This window comes from Mesoplodon densirostris, chromosome 16, assembly GCF_025265405.1.
Source record: "Mesoplodon densirostris isolate mMesDen1 chromosome 16, mMesDen1 primary haplotype, whole genome shotgun sequence".
In the NCBI taxonomy this organism is placed as follows: Eukaryota; Metazoa; Chordata; class Mammalia; order Artiodactyla; family Ziphiidae; genus Mesoplodon; species Mesoplodon densirostris.
Window position 1 is genome coordinate 45,643,586 of NC_082676.1, and position 20,950 is coordinate 45,664,535.

At 42.2% G+C, this 20,950-nt stretch overlaps 1 protein-coding gene across 2 annotated transcripts in view; it reads left to right on the forward strand.

Moving 5' to 3' along the window:
• Window positions 1-20,950, forward strand: part of XPO6 (exportin 6) — a 110,080-nt gene that overhangs the window by 19,707 nt on the left and 69,423 nt on the right. For both annotated transcript variants that reach the window (XM_060120131.1, XM_060120130.1), the window contains exons 2-3: window positions 16,993-17,083; window positions 20,079-20,191. In XM_060120131.1, the coding sequence (XP_059976114.1) occupies window positions 16,993-17,083; window positions 20,079-20,191 (204 nt within the window). The remainder of the gene's footprint in view (window positions 1-16,992; window positions 17,084-20,078; window positions 20,192-20,950) is intronic.

The following is a 20,950-nucleotide window of genomic DNA, read 5'->3' on the forward strand; positions in this document are numbered from 1 at the left end:
GAGTGGTGTTGGGGACAGTGAGGACAACCAGAGAGGGTCCGGGGTGTCTTTTTTGTGTTTGACATCTTCATTGGAAGTCCTTGGTAGTAGGGGAAGTTTTGTGTGTTTGTGTGGTTTTTCATTTTTCAGGTAGTTTTTCCAAAGGCCTTCAGAGTTTGATCAGGCACCCACTGAAATGGAATGCTTGGTGTAGATGGAGGATTTTATTTATGGAACAAAGTATAGCTTCCATGGTAAATTCTGTGGGCAAGTCAGTGTCTTGTTTTCATTAGTCAGTGTGTTATTTCCCCAGAGCCGGATACCTATGAGAGTGGGGTGGGGTCATTGTGAATCAGCAAAGCCAGTGATCAGAACTTGGATTAGAGATACCTCAGTCCCCAAGTAGGCAGTGGCCTAACTCATTTTATTTCAACATTGCTTATGATTAAGCAGTTAAGGACGGATTTTTGCAGCAAGTAAGGAATGCATTCAGTGTTTAGCAATTTTAATACATTCCTAGGTATCTGAAAAATAGTATAACCTCATGTTTAAGAGCATGGGTTTGGGGCCTGGGATTGAATCCTGGCTCTGCCACTTAACCAAGTATGTGACCTGGGACAAGTTACTTCATTTCTCTGGGCCTCATTTCCCTCATCTGTGCAATGGGATTGTTATGAGGATTAAAGGAGTTAATCCTTTAATTTAATTTAATTTAAAGGAGTTAATCCGGGCACTGTCAGGTCCTTAGGACAGTGCCCGGTATGTACTGAGTGCTAAGTAAATGTTAGTTTTTTAAGTTATCACCATTGAGTAACTACTTTATAGCTTCACTTAGTATAAGAGAAAGAGTTAAAATAATTCCTGTAACAAGTGTTTATTAAGTGCCTGCTGTGTGCTAGTTAGACCCTGGGAACAGAGATGACTAGCAAGTAGTCTCTGCCTGTGCACTCCAGGCTACTGGAGAGACCCACACATTAGCAGGAAATTTCTTTTTTCTCTAGTTGTTTTCTCTGTTTTCTTTTTTAAACAAGTGAGCATTGTACAAAATTTAAATGATACAGTAGAGTGTACAGAGAAAAATCAGCCTCTTTCCCTTCTCCTGTCCCCAGAACCCCATTTTCTTCTCTAGAGGCAATCACCGTTACCAGTTTAAAGAAAAGTGTGTGTTTTTTCACATTCCCTACTCTACCTCTACTAATGGGTAGCATACTGTACATACTGGTACACTGTTTCGTGCCTTTTAAAAAATTTTAATGTATTGGATGTAGTTCCACATACCTATGTGTATAGAGCGTTCTCACTCTTTTTCACAGTTGCATAGTATTCCATGATAGGGATGTACCTTATTTAACCAGTCTTGCTTTGATGGAAAATTAGGTTGTTCCCAATCTTTTGTTTTACAAACAGTGTTGACTTGAAGGTCCTTTCACACATAAACTTCTGGAGGAAAAAAAAATTGCTATAAGTATACTCTCTGGGTGAAGTTGTCTATGCATTTAAAATTTGTAGATAACTGCTAAATCGTCTTCCATTGTGGTGGCACTGGTTTATGATCTTGCCAGTGTTGTATGAAAAGTGAAAGAGGTCATTTCAGTTCACCGTGTTCAGTGTAATGTTAGGAAGCCCACAAAGAATGGCCGGCCCTGCTGGGGGAACTTCAGTAGGCTTCACAGAGGTAGTGCCATTTTCAAGGAGTCTTAATGCATAGGTAGGAGTTTTCTGGGTAGAGAAGTGCATCCTAGGTAGCAGGAATGACATCTGTGAAGACATGGAGCTGTTATGTGGAGAAGCTGGGTCTGGCTGGGGCACAGGGTGGTTGAGGAAACTGAAAGAGGGAGCATGGGGATGGTGACGTCCAAGGGGCAGGTCAGGGCCAGGTGATGGGGTGACTTGATCACCCCTGATGGTCAGGTGGCAAAGACCCTGGGTGGCAGTGAGAGGCTTGCAGTTGAAAGTTACTTGAGGGAGAATTTGCAAACCAGTCTTTTAGCAACCATTTATTACCTGTTTTTTTTTTTTTTTTTTTTTTTGGAGGGGCTTTAATTCTGAGGAATTTTAATGTGGTACTTTCTTGGAGGTGTCCCAAATGCTGCATAGGCGTTTGGGTTCTCCTCCTTCAGCCGCATTAATTAAGCAGTCTCTGATTGAGTCTATTTTATGTACTGGGATTCTATGTAATATTTTTTTCTTAAAAAAAAGACCAAACAGCTTTTGCTGCTGGAATCATGGATCTAATTCCAACCCGTGTTGTCCCAAACACAAATAGAAGCCTGGAAGACGATGGTGCTGTTCTTTTATTCTTTGCTTGTGGCACCGGTAGGTTGATTGCTATAAAAATGAAAGTGAAGACGGTGGCATTCTTGGAATTTTTTTGAGCATTTAGTTGACTTATGTGGGATTTTTGTTTATTTGGTTTCTTCCTTTTTTTAAAGCTTACTCATCAGTGAAATATATAGTGAAAGAGTTCTGCTCATTTATGGTTAAAGGTGCCAAGGGATTTTTGTGTGTTATGTCATTTACTTCTCACAGCTACCTGGTGGGGAGCTGTTGTAAATCCACTTCACAGGTGAAGAACTGAGGCTCAGAGAGGTTAAGTACTTTGTGCCAGGTCATGCACAGAGTAAGTGGTAAAGTTAGAGGTCAGATACAGACCTGAGGCTGACTCCAGAGTCCACACCCCACACAGTTACGCTGTGACAATTCATTTTAAGGCATTCCCAGGATAGGGAGTACCCAGCCAGCTGTATGGTGGAAGGGCACGTTCAGGTGGAGTGGTGTGGAATTTCTAGTCCTTGTCTTTGGGCTGTTGCCCAGAGTGAAGGAGCAGAGCTGGGAGGTGGGACTCAAAAGCAGCACTTTATCTTTACCTCTGTTCCACTCCTTTCCCCCATGTTCTAGCAGGGTCGGTTGGGGACTGTAGGAAGGGCGGTTACGTGCTCCCGTCTCAAACTAAATATGCTTGTTGTGTGGGGTTTGGAGGCTGATAGAAGGCTGCTTCTTGAGCCATCCCTTCATTATCCAGGGATGTGAGCAAGGCCAGGATTCCTGGCAGGATCAGACAGTTGGACAGGAGCTAAGTATCCATTTCCTTTCTCCTGTGCACCTCCCACCTCCACTTCCCCCACTCCTAAAAAAACATCCCCAGAACTGCCATTGTTCTGTCTTTCTAACCCAGTGAATCTTCAATGGGGTGGAGGAAGAGAATCATGAATAGTTTCAATATTACGATAGCTTTCCATATTGTAAAAGTTACAGCTTTTTAAAAATCACAGTTGTGATTACCAAGCATACTATTGAAAGTAAAACTTAAGAAAATTGCATTGACTAATAGTGCTGTGCAGAACCCAGCACCCAGGACAGTCCCTGGTGGAGAGAGTTGCTCTCACCAGAGCATGTGATGTCTTCTTTCTTGGTAACTAGTAGTCATCTGTGGTGATGGGAGGAGCATCTAGAACTCCCCAGTCAGGAAGAGTCACTTCCTACTGAACGCAGATCTCTGCTTGTGTAGCAGCATCACACTTCCTGCAGAATGTAGCACCGTCAAAGGTCCTTCAGCAGCTGCTCTCGTGGGTATCGTTGTTTACATTGTGTGGGATACATAAGCACCCTTTGGCATTCAGCAGTGATACTTGGAGAGCCTTAGAGTAATGTGACTGATCATAAATTAAGAATTACAGCATTAAGGTGGTGCTGGGTGTATTGAGAGGGACAAGCTGATGACAACTTAGGAGACTTTGCCTTTATAAAAGCAAATCCAAACGAGGGTGGGCTAAGAGAAACTTGTAGTGAGAGAGGAACTACTCTATTAGCCAACATTTACATAGTGCTTTATAATCAACACGCAGTACACACACTTGATTGCATTTAGTACCAAGGATGCTCCAAGAGCTGGCAGGATTTGCCCAAAGTTATGCAGGCTGTATTCTGGAGCTGGGGCCGGCTCTCACTCGGTATTTTCTCTGCCAGGCTGTGGCTGAGGACCTCTCAGTGGTAGCATTGGTTCCCATGCAGCCTGTTAGTTCTGTCATTGCTCGTGTAAAGAGCACCTTCTCTGTGTCCCCTCATTCCTGCTTTGGTGCACATTCAGGGGATTGTCGTCTGTACCCCAAGTGGGAGCAGTACTGGAGCACAGTCTCCTGGGCCCTGTCTCCCTCCTCGCATTTCTTCCTTCCCACAAGAGTGATTGATCTCTTGATGGTTGCACTGGGGGGAGCCCAGCACCAAGGCCTGTATCTACTAGGTGCAAGGTCACTCACTGCATCAGAACACTGCCCAGCTTTGTGCCTGTGCCCTCTCACTTGCTTCCTCTCAGGAGAAGCTTGTCTTCCTCTGTGAACGAGAAAGGGGTTGCAGCTTTACCCATCCTGAGGAGGACATTAGACTTTGACCTGTACTTGATCTCTTGAGACTGTATATCAATGGATAGAACCAGGGAGGGTGAGAGAAGGGAAGTGATTATGCTCCCCCAGATTCCAACAGTCTGTAATATAGTCTTTAGATTTTTGCCAAAATTACAAACATGTTATTTTAACTGTTATTTAAAAGACCATTCTGGGAGTAATTCAGGAGGAAGGTGGTATGGGTTTACAAGAGACTTGCTCTTAAATGGTGCAGGTGGTAACAGCCGTGAAATGAAATTATTTACATTTGAGCTGTAGTGTTAATTGTGATTCAGATTTACAGCATTTTAAAAAAATTTATTTATTTTTGGCTGTGTTGGGTCTTTGTTGCTGCACGCGGGCTTTCTTTAGTTGCAGCGAGCGGGGGCTACTCTTCCTTGCGGTGCGTGGACTTCTCATTGCGGTGGCTTCTCTTGCTGCAGAGCACGGGTTCTAGGAGCATGGGCTTAAGTAGTTGCAGCACGCTGGCTCAGTAGTTGTGGCCCACAGGCTCCAGAGCGCAGGCTCAGTAGTTGTGGCACACAGGCTAAGTTGCTCTGCGGCATGTGGGATCTTTCCAGACCAGGGCTTGAACCTTTGTCCCCTGCATTGACAGGCAGATTCTTAACCACTGCACCACCAGGGAAGCCCTGCAGCGTGTTTTTGTGGTGGTCCATCAACCTTGCACCCATTCATTTCCCGATTTCATCAAATGCAGGGTAATGCCAGCTCATTCATCGTTCCCACAGCCCTTGGAGCAGAACTCCTCTGGGCTTCTTTAAGGGGTAGAGGAGCCGTCGCTGGGAAAGGACTCTGGTGGCCCTGCCCAGTGACTTGACCAATAGCTGGCTGACTTTGGGCAAGATACTCTGAGCTTCATTTTCCTCATCTGTAAAATGAGGTTGGACTTGCTGTTTTCTGGGGTTTGTTTATTTCTCTCAAAATTCTGTGGTCCTCTTTTAGGAATTCTTGGTAGCATGCCTTGTGTTAATGTGCTCACTAAGTATCTTTTGAGTTTAATTGACTAGGCATGCTGATGTAAACATTCATCCTCCTGGGATATGTACCTGGGAAAGAGAAGCAGATGGGATTGTGAAGAGAGCCTGTTCTTGGCTGTATTACACATTTATTTTAGGCAGTTTCTTGCAGAATAACTATTTTTATCATTTGCTTTTTTGGCTGTCTAATTAAAGCTTTTGGACTAGAATATGAATAAATAAGTGTATAAGTTATATGTATTTTAGCTCTTAGTGGGATGTGGTTCTTGTCCAACCAGCAGATGCAAGATTTTTAATGTCTAGGCTATGTATTATCCTTTTTCAGAAACAGTGTGAGATAATAAATCTGGCATCTGAGGGAGTAAAATAATCCTTTCCTTCTTATTGTACTCTTTTGTCACTTTTTCTTTCCTCTTTGACCAGCTAGCTTGGAGCAGTGAGGAGCAAGGTGGAGGGTACTAATCCAACAGATAAGATTTTAAAAAACTTTTTAGTTGGAAAAATTCCAAATGAACAGAAATCTTGCAAAGAAGGAGTAGTACCAAGAACACTCTTAAACTCTTAGCCCAAACTCACCTATTGTTAACATTTTGCCATGATTGCTTTTATTATTTGCACTTCCTCTCTATGTATATTTATGCACATACATACATACACACGATATTTTCTGAACCGTTTGAGAGTAAGTTGCCTATATCACGGTCCATTGCCCCTAGATAGTATATTTCCTAATAGGGATATTCTCTTACATAACTATAGTGCAGTTGTCAACTTTAATTAATTTAACATTGATTTAGTACTTTTATCTGATCTACCATCTGTATTCCAATTTTGTCAGTTGGCCCAGTATGTCCTTTATAGCATTTTTTCCCTCCAGTACAGGATCTAGTCTAGAATCAGGAATGACAGTTATTTGTCATGACTCTGTAGTTTTCTTCAGATTTGCTGGAAAATTTTGAAACCAGTGCACCTGTCCATTCGTAGCTAATTGGTGCCTCTTGTTATTATAGCTTGCCTAGTAGTAGGTGGATTGGTTTTTCCCAGCATAAAACACACTGTCCTCTGTGTACAAGATGTTTCCTCTAATTGGTCCCCATAGGACAGAATATACTGCTTTGGCTTTCTCACTATCGTAGTGGGACCCATTGGGCTTTCTGGCCCAGATGTCTGGCAGTCATCCTGCCCCTAACTCCTGGTCCTCAGCAGTAAACAGATCCTTTTGGTCATGGAAGGGACGGAGAATCTGACTGAGCACTTTCTGCAAACCCAAGAAATATTGGGGGTGGGGGGGACGGGAATGTCTTGTAGTTGATCAACTTTATAGTAGTTTTAGACTAAAGCAGATAGATGCCTTTTAATGATTAGAGTTATGTTTAGATACAGCCACAGTATATGTTTTAATCAAATATTAAGTATCTGCATGATGATATCATACAAAGTTATGTCTATAGTTACTCTCAAAGGGCAAATATTGTTCAGATTTATAAGCTGTAGGTGAGACAACCAGGAGCCTTTTGAGGCACACGTATAACTTTAGTAGTTAGTTCCAGTCATGTGTTCGTAGAGTTGTGGTAAGTGCATCTGCCCCGGCCTTGCTTTCCCGGAACATGGTGTAGCTCTCCATGTCTTTTCCTTCAGTAGAAAATATTTTTTTTCCTTGCAACTTTTGTATATGACTTTTATTTTTTTTATTTTTAAATTAAAAAATTTTTTATTTTATTTTTATTGTTGGCTGTGTTGTGTCTTCGTTGTCTTTGTTGTTGTCTTCGTTGCGCGCGAGCTTTCTCTAATTGCGGCAAGTGGGGGCTACTCTTTGTTGCAGTGTGCGGGCTTCTCATTGCGGTGGCTTCTCTTGTTGCAGAGCATGGGCTCTAGGAGCGCGGGCTTCAGTAGTTGCAGCACGCTGGCTCAGTACTTGTGGCTCTCAGGCTCCAGAGCGCAGGCTCAGTAGTTGTGGTGCACGGGCTTAGTTGCTCTGTGGCATGTGGGATCTTCCTTGACCAGGGCTCGAACCCGTGTCCCCTGCATTGGCAGGCGGATTCTTTTTTTTTTTTTTAACATCTTTATTGGAGTATAATTGCTTTACAATGGTGTGTTAGTTTCTGCTGTATAACAGAGTGAATCAGCTGTACATACATATATCCCCGTATCTCTTCCCTCTTCCGTCTCCTTCCCACCCTCCCTATCCCACCCCTCTAGGTGGACACAAAGCACTGAGCTGATCTCCCTGTGCTATGCGGTTGCTTCCCACAACTATCTGTTTTACATTTGGTAGTGTATATATGTCCATGCCACTCTCTTACTTCGTCCCAGCTTAACCTTCCTGGCAGGCGGATTCTTAACCACTGCGCCACCAGGAATGCCTGGTATATAACTTTTAGAGTTAATTACTTCACTATGTATCTGTACCCTTTGTCTCCCCTCTGTCTTTGGTGGAAGCATTTTCAACACCCCCAGGGTGACTGCACTTCTGAGTGTTAGACTTTGAAGATTCAACTGGTTTTACCAATTTGCTTTCAGAGAAATAAAGTGAGATTTCTACTTCATCATGGTGTGTTTAGTTTGTTTTTTAAAAGGACAGTATCTGCAGGTTGAGACACAAAAAGCAGTGATGGGAAAGGTGGGAAGAAGACTTGTTCTGTGTATTCTTCTCCTGCCTGGGGCTTCCTTGGTGCGCTTCTTAGCATTTTGAGCTGACTGCAGGAGGGGATGGATAGATGCCACATTGATTCCCATTGTGTGTTATTTTAAGCTTAGTATTTCATCTCTACTTATATGCAGGCCTAAAGGCCAAAGAGATTTTTTTCCCTCGTCTGTTTTCTTTGCAGTGGTGAAGGTATAGGGAAGAATGAGAGTGTTCTTTTGAGAGTTTAGGCATCCATGGTAATCCTGTTAGCTCCCAGAGTTTATATGAGATTGAATTTCTTTGCTAATGGTAGTCTGTTGTAACACACCAGGTATGTTTTGCATACTTTTTATTTTTAACCTTGGTCAGCAGTTAGTATAGAATCACTTTTCTCAGAAACCTTCTTTATATATAAGTAAACAGAGTAGTAAAACTGTTCTAGATATGCCACAGGAGTATTGGACTTGGGACTCTGCTATGCTCGCCGTCATTTTTTTAGGTTTACTATCAAGGAAGCATGAACTTGAATACAGAAGGCTCATGTGATTCACCTCCTTGAAGGACAGACGAAATGTGGCTCCTGACAAAAGTGGCAAAAAGCTTGATAAAAACCTTCTTTAAAAAAAGAGTCATTTTTTTCCCAGTATCTATTTTATAAAAAGTTCATGTGTTAGAGAGGGGTGTTATAGAGGCAATTAGGTAAAACATTACAGATTTAATCAGGATTTGAGAAAACTGTCATCTAGGTGTCTTAACAAACAAAGCACCATATTACCCATCATCAGTCTCAGTGCTTTTAAGATAAATTATTAGCAGTCTCCTGGTTTTCAAAACGTATTCATTGAGTGCTTGTGAGCAAAGGTCATTATGATCAGAGCTCTTAAAGGGGGAAATTTAAACAGTCATATGTATCTTGAATTCGGAAGGCATTACCATTATTCCTGAGAAAATAAAACTGATACTAACAGTCTACTTGTTCCTTTTACTCTCCTGAATTTGTTCTGTAAAATATTTGAATACCAGTCCATACTGGACGTTACAGGAAATACAAACATTAGGCAGAATCTCTTTCCAGACAGTTTATGTTCTGGTTAGAGAGGCCTAATATCTATGAATTATTAATAGTTACAGATACGACTTTCAACTCTTACTTTATTCCTGGCATTAGGTTTACTACATGCTTTACATAGATTATTTTATGTAATCCTCAGAACAACCCCATGTGTTAGTTTCTCTTATCCCCAGTTTTGCACAAGAGGAGAAAGAGTAATAGGTTACATAACTAGGCCAAGGTGCATTCTGATTTGAACCCAAGGAACCTGACACCAGAGCCTGTGCTCTTTCATTGTGCCATTCTGAAATGAGCAGAGAACAGTGCCATGGGCAAAATTCTGTGATACCGATTACAAGAAAAGACAAAAGATGAAAACAAGGAAGGGATCTGCACTGTAAACTTTGTAAGAAATTTCATGAAGGTTGAACTATGAATTGCAGACCCAGGAGCAAATGCAGGATGGGAATAGACATTTGTTCTGAGACCATGAGTATTCAGAGTGGAGTGATGGCTTCCTGTGGTGAGTAATGGTGAATCAGGCATGCTTTCCTTCTTTCTTCTTAGTAAACTCTGCATTCTTCAAATCCCAACGTATATTATCATCTCTGTGAAGCTTTCCCTGTCTCCCTCAGACAGTTAGTTCTGTTTAGGCTCCTAAAGCCATTTATACATATGTCATTACTATAGGATGTAGACCATCACATTCTACGTTTTTATTCATAGGTTCTACCCTTCTCCCCGCCCCCCCCCCCACGCCCCCCATGCCATCTCCAGTTCTTTGAAGTCAAGGACAGTCTTACTCATCCTGGTATCTCAAGGACCTAATGCAGCATCAGTTACTTAGTGAATATTGAGTTTATTTGTTGAGTGGATAGCTGAGTGTCTCAGTTGGCCCAGATTTAAAGCCCCTTTAAGGCTAGGTTTAGACTAATTGAGGCAGAAAATGGATATTTAGGAGTGTTTATCTGGTAATGAAGTACAGATTGGATTGGAATTGGGAAAGCTGACATCAGGAGGACTAGGTAAAAGAAGTTATAGTAATCTAGGCAGGGGGTGATTAGGGCCTGGTAGAAGTGGTATTGAGGGAAAAGTCAAAGAAGATTTCAAATTACATGGCCCTTGCCCTTCTTGCCAATTTTTCTTATAAGTTATTAGGTGATTGTGAGTCTTGGTTGACTTAGCAGTTCCTTAATAAATGAGTCAGTCGTATAGTATAGTCTTTGAACTGCTGGACCATGAGCAGTGCAATAAAAATGCAGATAAAGTCAAGGCAGGCATAGTTGAAAGCTCCACTTGGCAGATTTTAACTCTTTTTGGAACACAAAAGATTTTTTAGATATACACGTAGGTCTCCGAGAGTGTATATATTCTGAGCCACTTTTAATTCATCATCCTAAGGATTTTAATTTGCTGTTGAGGTAAGCTCAGGGGAAGCATAGACTTATGGGATTATAATACTTTTTGTTGTCACCCTTGCAGCTTTGAAGACAAATCGGTGATGATTCCTAGGAATCCAGGAGTCTCATGCTCAGACTTCACCTGTAGACCTCCCAACTGCTCTTAATAATTGTGCTAATAGAGGAAAAACACAATTTCTAAAATCAGAGTCTGCAAATACCAACCTTAATGTTAAAAATAAGTATAACATTAAGTTTCAAAAATTGTGTATATGTACTTACAGAAAAGTGAACAGTCACCCTGATGTAACTTTCAGATCAAGAAAACAGAATATTACTAGCATCCCAGAATCCCTCCTCCACAGAGGTTTATAACCACTATTCTGATTATAACACCATGGATTTGTTTTGCTTGTTTTTAAAAATATATTAATATAAGATGAATAATGAAGGATGTGTTTTGGCCTCTTTAATTCAACATTATGAAATTCATCCATGTTGTTGTATGAAGCAATATTCATTCATTCTTTTTGTTTTTAAAATGTATTTATTTTTGGCCGTGTTGGGTCTTCGTTGCTGCGTGCGGGCTTTCTCTAGTTGCGGCGAGCGGGGTCTACTCTTTGTTGCGGTGCTCAGGCTTCTCATTGATGTGGCTTCTCTGGTTGCAGAGCGCGGGCTCTAGGCGCACAGGCTTCGGTAATCACGGCACGTGGGCTCAGTGGTTGTGGCGCACGGGCTTAGTTGCTCCGCAGCATGTGGGATCTTCCCGGACCAGGACTCGAACCCATGTCCCCTACATTGGCAGGCGGATTCTTAACCACTGTGCCACCACAGAAGTACCTGTTCATTCATTCTTGTTGTCTTATAATATCTTCCTGATGAATAAACTACAACTTATTTGTCCATTCCACTGGTGATGTACATTTGGGTTCTTTAGACTTTTTGGATATTATGAATAATGGTGCTGTGAATATCTGTGTACGTTTTGTGGGATATCCAAATTTCTGTTGGATACATTGTCAAGGAGTAGAATTACAGGGTCATAAAGTATGCATATGTTCATTTTCCAAAGTGGTTATACCAGTTTATAGTCCCACCAGCTGCAGTGTGTGCATGTCCCAGTTGCTCAGCATACTCACCAGTACTTGTTACTGTCTTTTAAATTTTAGCCATTCTGGTAGATTTGTAGCACTGTCTTGTTTTTTTTTTTTTTTTTTTTTTTTTTTGCGGTATGCGGGCCTCTCACTGTTGTGGCCTCCCCCGTTGCGGAGCACAGGCTCCGGACGCGCAGGCTCCGGACGCGCAGGCTCAGCGGCCATGGCTCACGGGCCCAGCCGCTCCGCGGCATATGGGATCCTCCCAGACCGGGGCACGAACTCGTATCCCCTGCATCGGCAGGCGGACTCTCAACCACTTGCGCCACCAGGGAGGCCCACTGTCTTGTTTTTAATTTACATTTCTGTGATGACTAATGAGGTTGAGCACTTGTTTTATGTATCGGCTTTTTGAATATCCTCTTTTATAACTATTTATTTGCCTGTTGAAAAAATTGAGTCATTTATCTTTTCCTTATTGATCTGTAGAAGTTATATTGTACTCTGATAGGAGTTCTCTGTTATCCATATTGGTGATATCTTTCCCCATCATGGCTTTCTTTTACACTCTCTTCATTGTGCCATCTGATGAATATTCCGATTTATCAATCTTTTCCTTTATGTTTAGTGTTTCCAAGAATTTTTTCCCTACCCTGGGGTCATGAGGATGATCTGTATTATCTTCTAGAAGTTTTATTGTTTTACTGCTTACATTTTATGTCTGCCATGTAACTGAAATTTTTTTTGTGTGTGAATGTGCCTCGCTTGGTTTTAAGCTAACCTTGTCTTTTAGTTCTGCAAGATCTGGGTCTTAAATCCCAAGTCCAAGATGGGAAGCAGTCAGGTGTCTCTGAATCCTGAATGTTGTTCATCAGTTAATCAGAGCATTGCTTGAATAGCCTTTGGGAATTGAATTGAAACCTCTCTTCCTACCACACCATGACACTTTTTAAAAAAAAAGTCTTTGTCCTTTTATAACTTGAAAGTGCAGTCTGTATGGAATATTCCCATGTATTGATACTTATTTGCCACTAATTTTTTTTTTATAAATTTATTTATAAATTTATTTTTGGTCTTCGTTGCTGTGCATGGGCTTTCTCTAGCTGCGGCGAGTGGGGGCTACTCTTTGTTGGGGTGCACGGGCTTCTCATTGCAGTGGCTTCTCTTGTTGTGGAGCATGGGCTCTAGGCACGCGGGCTTCAGTAGGCCACTAATTTCTTAACCCACTGCCGTCTGAATTCTGGCTCCACCATCTGCTTAAAACAGCTAGCAAAGGGTCCAGTGGCCTTCTTGCCAAATGGGGCTAATTCTCCAATATCCTTCAACCATTTGCAGGTCTTGAACATATCCTTTATGTCTTTATAGCTCTGTTCTGATTGTATGATCCTGGCAAAGTCTCAACCTTCTTTTCTTCTCCTCAAGATAGTTTTGTTTTGAAATCCAGTTAGAAAAAAGCCCCACTAGATAATGTTTGGGACAAAGCCCTTAAGCCTGAAGGCATGAATCTCCAGTTTCAAAGTAGGCCTGACCACTTTTGTTGTTTTGCTTTGGTCTGTTTTCATTTGGTATCTGAGACCAAATAAAAATGATAACAGCCATAACTGTGAATTAGATAACCTCTTGGAGTTTACATACCAACTTTACATGGAGCATTTCATTTGATCCTCCTAACACCCCATGGGGTAGGTATTCCTGTTGCAGTTAGCGAAATGATTGAAAATGCAAACAGCACGTTATTTGTTCTTGCTGAGAAACACCTGGTGTGCCACTGGATTATTAGGTTTTAGAGTTTCCTTTTTCGTATAACCATCATTTACGAAATCAGGTGAGACTATCATCCTGTGATTTTTGTGGATAATTTTGTCTTTCCACTTTGTGGGAATGTTAGCTTGGGTTGGAGCTGGGAGGGGGGGCGTTGATGGGACCGGGAATGGAGATAGGGTTGGATTCTCTGGGGAGTCAGAGACTTGCTTTCAGCAGCCTTTGATGTATGGCCGGTAATTGTCAAGTTCACAAACTTCTGCCTCAAGAACCCATATGAAATAAACCCTGACAGTTGATTGCCTGAATGTGATAAGCTCAGGTTTTTTCCAGGATCTACTCTAAAATGATTCATTGAAAGAATAAATTGTGGAGAGACTTACTTCCCTGGTGGTCCAGTGATTAAGACTCCACGCTTCCACTGCAGGGGCCTTGGGTTCGATCCCTGGTCAGGGAACTAAGTATCCCACATGCTGCGTGTCACGGCCAAAAAAAGAAAAAAGAATAAGTTTTGTAGCAGGTGTGACTTGAAGATGTATCTTTAGTGTTCAGGAACCTATTTTAGCTCCAGAAAAACTATCGATTTATTTTTTATTTTATTTTATTTTTTTGCGGTATGCGGGCCTCTCACCGCTGTGGCCTCCCCCGCCGCGGAGCACAGGCTCCGGACGCGCAGGCTCCGGACGCGCAGGCTCAGCGGCCATGGCTCACGGGCCCAGCCGCTCCGCGGCATATGGGATCCTCCCAGACCGGGGCACGAACCCGCATCCCCTGCATCGGCAGGCGGACTCCCAACCACTTGCGCCACCACGGAGGCCCTCGATTTATTTTGACTAAATAGCTGATTTTGGTTCAAGAAATATGTCTTGATTTATGTTTATTTCTTTGCCAATAAGTTACTTTAACATAGGAGATTTTCCTTTGAGTCTTTTAAATCTTCCCACAGACATTTTTAAAAATTGTTTTTTCAAATGAAATGGTACACCAAGTTGATTCATGAAGCAGACCGAAGCATTCTTTTATTTATACAAATTCATTTTGAAATATGAATTTATAACACTTAGAAAATCTGTCACTGAGAACAGTGAGGCTGTTTTGATCAACACAAAAACTTGAAACAGGTTAAAGAGGATTGCAGTCTTATTTTTGTTCCACATTCCAGTTATTTCTGCATTAAAAAGCTTAACTTGCAATCCAAGGGTATTTTTTAGTTGAACTGATATATTGGTTTGAAAAAAGAGCAGAGGGCTAATATTTATCATAAAATTCATACCAGAAAGTCCCTCATGACTTCCTTGGTGGTGCAGTGGTTAAGAATCCGCCTGTCAATGCAGGGGACACGGGTTCGAGCCCTGGTCCAGGAAGATTCCACATGCCGCAGAGTAACTAAGCCCGTGCACCACAACTACTGAGCCTGTGCTCTAGAGCCTGCGAGCCACAACTACTGAGCCCATGTGCCACAACTACTGAAGCCCATGCACCTAGAGCCCATGCTCCACAACAAGAGAAGCCACTGCAATGAGAAGCCCGTGCATTGCAATGAAGAGTAGCCCCACTCGCCGCAACTAGAAAAAAGCCCACGTGCAGCAACGAAGACCCAATGCAGCCAAAATAAATAAATTAATTTAAAAAATTTAAAAAAAAGTAGACCCCGCTCGCCGCAACTAGAGAAAGCCCACGCGCAGCAATGAAGACCCAACACAGCCGAAAATAAATAAATAAAATTAGATTTAAAAAAAAAAAGAAAAAGTCCCTCAAACTCACAAGTGCTAGAACTATTAAACAATAATTCATCACTCAACATGTCAGAGTTCAGCTGTCATTTCATAGCTGTCACCATGACTGCAGCATGGGAGCGACAGCCGTGCCTGGCACTGCTTGAACGTGGCCCCCCGTGTGCTGTCTAGTGTGCTAACATGTGCTGGTTGATGTAGCTGGGCTGGTGCAAGCCTGATTCAGCCTCTGTAATTAGTGCCAGTCCTAAGAACTCGTTGATCCACAGAAATGGCCCAAGTTCCTCAGTGTCCTCAAAAGCCCATTACCAAGTGGAGGCCCCTGGTAATATTACAGCTTGATACATGATACATTTGAGTGTGGGCTTATTTTATTTATTTATTTACTTTTAATTAATTAATTAATTAATTAATTAATTAATTTATTTTTGCGGTATGCGGGCCTCTCACTGTTGTGGCCTCCCCCGTTGCGGAGCACAGGCTCTGGACGCGCAGGCTCCGGACGCGCAGGCTCAGCGGCCATGGCTCACGGGCCCAGCCGCTCCGCGGCATATGGGATCCTCCCAGACCGGGGCACGAACCTGTATCCCCTGCATCGGCAGGCGGACTCTCAACCACTTGCGCCACCAGGGAGGCCCTAATTTATTTTTTAAATAAATAAATTTATTTTCGGCTGTATTGGGTCTTTGTTGCAGTGCACGTGCTTTCTCTAGTTGCGGCCAGCGGAGGGCTACTCTTCGTTGCAGTGCGCGGGCTTCTCATTGCAGTGGCTTCTCTTGTTGCAGCGCACGGGCTCTAGGCATGTGGACTTCAGTAGTTGTGGCACATGGGCTCTAGAGCTCAGGCTCAGAAGTTGTGGCGCACGGGCTTAGTTGCTCCACGGCATGTGAGATCTTCCCGGACCAGGGATTGAGCCCGTGTCCCCTGCATTGGCAGGCGGATTCTTAACCACTGTACCACCAGGGAAGTCCCTGTGGGCTTGTTTTAAAATACAGTTTTAATAGTCAGCTCTCACTCTAGGGGCAGTGGAGAGGATATCGGGAAGGTGGATGGAAAGAAGGAAATTAGGAGATAAGTAAGAAATCAAAACTGCTGTTGGCTCCTGATCATCTCTAGGTAGATTATTGCCAGTGAGGATTCAAAAGGGGCCTGCAAATGCTCACCTTGTTGCAGACTGGTTATGTGAAGGAGTGTTGACTCAAGTTCATCGCTGCACCTGATGTCCCCTCCTTCAGTGAGAGAAGGGGAAGTGGGTTTGGCGCTCCGTATGGAAAAGGGAGACGATGAGCCTTAGGGGGCTTAGGGTCCCTCTCTTATTCTCCGCCTGAGTGGTTCTGCTGAGAGTCTGGCTCTCTGTGGGTCTGAGGTTGGGAGGTACTGTCTCATTTTGAGTCCTTGCTCTGCCTGGCTCTTAGCTGCACCTTAATCTCTGTTGGCTGCTCGTGTGAGATTGAGAGTTGAGTGGAGGTTTGGCTCCTGAAGTCCCTTCAGAAAACCCCAGGAATCCATGCAACAGTTTGACTACAGTTGCTCTGAATTAGAATATGGCTAGCTATTCAGACATGGGCCAAATAACGTTGACGGATAGTCTATAAGGCACCCTAACCTTTCTGAATCTCTTCACTCTGCCTATTCAGTCAGGGCCAGGGGCTGTTAATTTGCTTTCAATATGTTTCCAGAATTAAATTTTATATTATTTGCTCTCTTTTCCTTAGCATAAATAATTGAAAATTGATAGCACGGTAGCATGAATTTATAGAGTATACTAAAACTTTGGGTTTTGAGTCAGCTGGGAAATTCCTTGCAGTTTTTCTGGCTTATGTCGTGTATTTGAAGAATGTTGAACCAAGATGTTTTGAGGAAGTAAATTACTATGGCTGTTGAATGTGACCTGGAAGGAACTGAGGAACAGTAGAACTGAAAATACAGCTACTGATTTTTTTGTTTGTTTTTTTCAAATTTTTTTGTTAGGCATCTGAAGAAGCCTCTCTCAGGGCACTGGAAAGTCTGATGACAGAATTTTTCCACGACTGTACAACCAATGAAAGAAAACGTGAGATAGGTAAGTGAAATGTGAGTAGTAAAGAGTCGTTTATAACAAAAAGGCCCCAGTGGGGAGGAAGGAGTTGGTAGCCTTGATGTTGGCAGCCTGGTCAAGCCTGCATGTTTCCCCTTGAATTCTGGCTCTTTTTGCTCCAGTCCTGCTGGTTGGTGGCTGGTGAGGTCTACAAACCTAGCTGCAAGGGCTGTAGTCGGCATAGCCCACTATAATCCATAGTGATAGATTTTCTTTGCTTTGACCATGTGTGGAAACCCCTCCCCCTGCTTTGCTCTTAATTTTAGCAATGTTAAACTTTTATAAGAAGTCTGTGACTTAATTTAAAGAAAAAACTCATGAAAGCATTAAAACAAACATGTTTTTGGTATGTAGAAGTCTATCCTGAACCTCATCTAGTGCCCAGAGATCCTTTAACGGGTGTAACCTTTGGGGCCTTCTTGCTTTTTCCTTATTGCCACTGTTATCGCTCTCATTCTGCAAGTTTTGTTGAATAAAGGCTTCAAACAACAGAGAGATGTAGGTGTAGTAGGTGTAATTTCAGGTCTTCTGGGAACCTTGGCACCTTCTAGAACCTCTTTGAATTTTATACTCACTGACATGCACAATATTCATTAAAGCATACTGTAAACTAGAAGGTTTATTTAAGTTGTGAGATCTCTGCTTCAGGGACATGTTGCACTGAAGTCCTAGAGTAATCTTTTTCTCTCTCTGAGTCCTCACTTAAACCCTGAACTTGAAGATGAAAAATGTTTTTCTTGGTCCAAGCCTCGAGGCTTTCCCCTGTGTGTCTGGCTGCTCTGTACTGACCTTCATTGCTTTCACTTCCTTGGAGGCCTTTTTCTGTGTCTCCAGGTCTCTGCAGAGCCATTTCTCTGTCCCACATGGCTTCTCTAAGTCATGTTAGCCAGCTCAGTGTTATGGCTGACTTCTGCCCTTGGTCCAAATCTTGATTAGCGTTTGGATTTTCAGGTGGCCAGTAAACCTTTGGCTGCAGCCCATTTTCCCTTGCATCCTTTGAGTATCACATCAGCTCCCGGTGGATGTAGCTTCTTATCTCTTAATTTTAAATGTGGTGGTCTCTTGTGGGCCTGCCCTGTATATGCCTTCTTTTCTGAGAGACTGTGCTGTAGGGAACCAGAGAGTTTATGAACAGGGGATACTGACGGAAGCTGAGCCCAGTAGATGATCAGGCATCTGGCTTAGAAGATCCCCTCTGCTTGCTTCCCTAGGTTTTCTCTTATTGCTCAGTTGGGCTGACCCACCTCTTGCCCCCAGAGTGAGCCCCTTGTTAGTTTTATGCTACCAAAGTACCTCATAGTAAAAGTATCAGTGGTGATTTTTACCAAAGGAGGTGAAGGATCTTTCCCTTGTATCTAATTTCTCCGTAGTCCTGTTTTAAGCTTATAATTGATATGCTTTTGGTTTTTCTCTTAAGTTTTGGATTGCAAAGCTAATGTTCACCTCAGCGTTCATGAATTAAAAGTGGAAGCTTTTTAACATATTTTTATTCTAATCTGATTTTTAAATAGTTTTAAATAACAAGATGCTACAAAAGTCTAATTTAAATGCCGACTAAGGGGAATCCGGGGGTTTGGTAGTAGGCATGTCTTAGTTCTTTTTGTACCTAGTCTCCATAGCTTTATTTGAGTGTGTGGGCTGGAACCACTTCTTGCTTCTTTTTTGATGTCTTAGGATAAACCAAAGTCTTTCCTAGCTAGGTGGGAGAAAGGAGGGAGACCTTTTATTATAGGGGCTCCACCCATCCTCCACCAAAAGTGTGTTATTAGTGCTCTAGAGATAGAGCTGTTAGCAGGGAGCCTCAAGAGACAGTTTGGTCATTTTTAAAAGTGGAGAAGGCTGAAGCATCAAAGAGGAGCAGTGATTTGTTTGGGATCAGACTCAGTGAATTAGTGGCAAAGCCTAGAACAGAGTCCAGAGTTCCTCATTTCCAGCCAGAGATCACTCTCTGGTTGGACTTCACCTCTGGGAGTCATAGAAACTTTTGCTTAATTATAAGAACACACCATCAGCTTCCTTTATGGGATTTATAATGAGACTGCCTTGGTGCACTTAGCCTGAGTTGTAGGGCTCTGGCAGAGCAGTGACTTTAGGGTTAGAACGGGCTGCAGTGCTTGCTGCTTTTCCAAGGGCTTCCTAGAATCTCTCAGGGTTGTTGCCTTTGTATTTTTACCTACTCCGTGTTATATTTTATGACCAGCACAGCAGGTCAGGGTGACTAAGGGGCAGCATGTCCAGAAACACGGCGATAGACTCTTAATGCTTGCTGTCTGTCCAGCAGCCTCAGGAGGAAGAAAGCCACTTCTAACTGATTTGAGGTGCCCAGGGTGGTTCCTGGCAACTCCCGTGACTGCCGCTCTTGTTTGCCGACTCCTGGGTGATATTTTAAAATAAAACCAACTCAAATGAAGGGAGTTAGCCATCTTGAATTCTCTTGCATTTTTTCCAATCCTTTATTTATAAGATTAGTCTTAATTTTTTCTTTTCCTGCTTTTCTGGCCATCATTGTGTGTGCGCGCACGTGTGTGTGTGTGTGTGTGTGTGTATATAAGTGTGTAAGAACAGTGTTGAGTGAGTGGTGAGGAGATAACCTATAGCTGTACCCCAGAGGAAGTAAGTTACCAATTGGCCATCGTTTGTAAGGTAAAAATGATACTCTTATATCTGTCCATCTACACATTAGGTTAAGAATTTCAGCAGTGAAAGTTTCTCTGCCTAAAAAAGTGCCCATAAAAAAAAAGGTGTCCATAGCTAGGTTATTGTTATTTAGGTGTCAGTGTTCATGGTCATCTCAGAGTCAGAAAAATATTGTATGCTTTGTCCTTTCTATCTTGAAGAATCAGCTGGATTTTGTAGTTGGTTTTGACGTCATTACATTATGTGGGAGAGGTGTGTTTAAAAAAAAATAGTAAGACAGCTAGCCTTATGTTAATTTTGTGTATTTTCATAGCCTTCTCTTGTTGCTATTTAACTTTTCCAGAGGAACTTCTTAATAACTTTGCTCAGCAAATAGGAGCCTGGAGATTCTGCCTGTATTTTCTCTCCAGCACTAGGAATGACTATGTAATGATGTACAGTTTAACGGTTTTTGAGGTAAGTTGTCAGATACTTTTATACTATTCTGAAGAGTATTTTTTAGTCACATTGCCTTGTTATTGGCACTAGACTTTAGTTTTGATGTGTACATGGCTGGGAAATAGTGGTAACTCAGCTCAAGGGCTTCTTCCCACATACTGCCTTTGTCAAGATGTCAGGTTTTCCAGGGCGCCTTTCCATCTTCAGCACCAAAAGGTAAGATAGGTGAGGTTGGGAGGTCGTTTGTGGTAACATCTAACTTTTCCTTCCATGTTATCATTTAAAAGAGAAAGATGATTAAAGAAAAACAGTTGGGAGGAGGGATGGTACCCATTAAAAATCTTCATTTCAACTCTCTTCCTGTGCACACTTTTTTTCAAAAAACCTAATTATAATCATATTGCTCATTTCATTTTGCATTCTGTTTTTTCCCCCCACTTACCTTTATATTATATTCCTATAAGTGGTTGTACCATTATTCACCAAGCCATTCTCCTATTCTTACATTAAAGTTGTTTCTGTCATTATTTTTTGGTGGAGACAGTGGTGTTATAGAAAGTTTTTGCACCTACACCTTTTTGTTTCTGTTAAATTATGTAGCTGTTAAATTATGTTCCTAGGAATGGGATTATTGTATCATAAAATTTGAATATTTTATTATTCTCATTGCCAAATTGCTCCAAACCTTTGTTTAAAAGCAGAGTTTCTTGTTTGAGGGAGATAGCTACTGTTGGATGAAAACCAGTTTGTTTTGTGTATAGATTGTTAACTTACAAG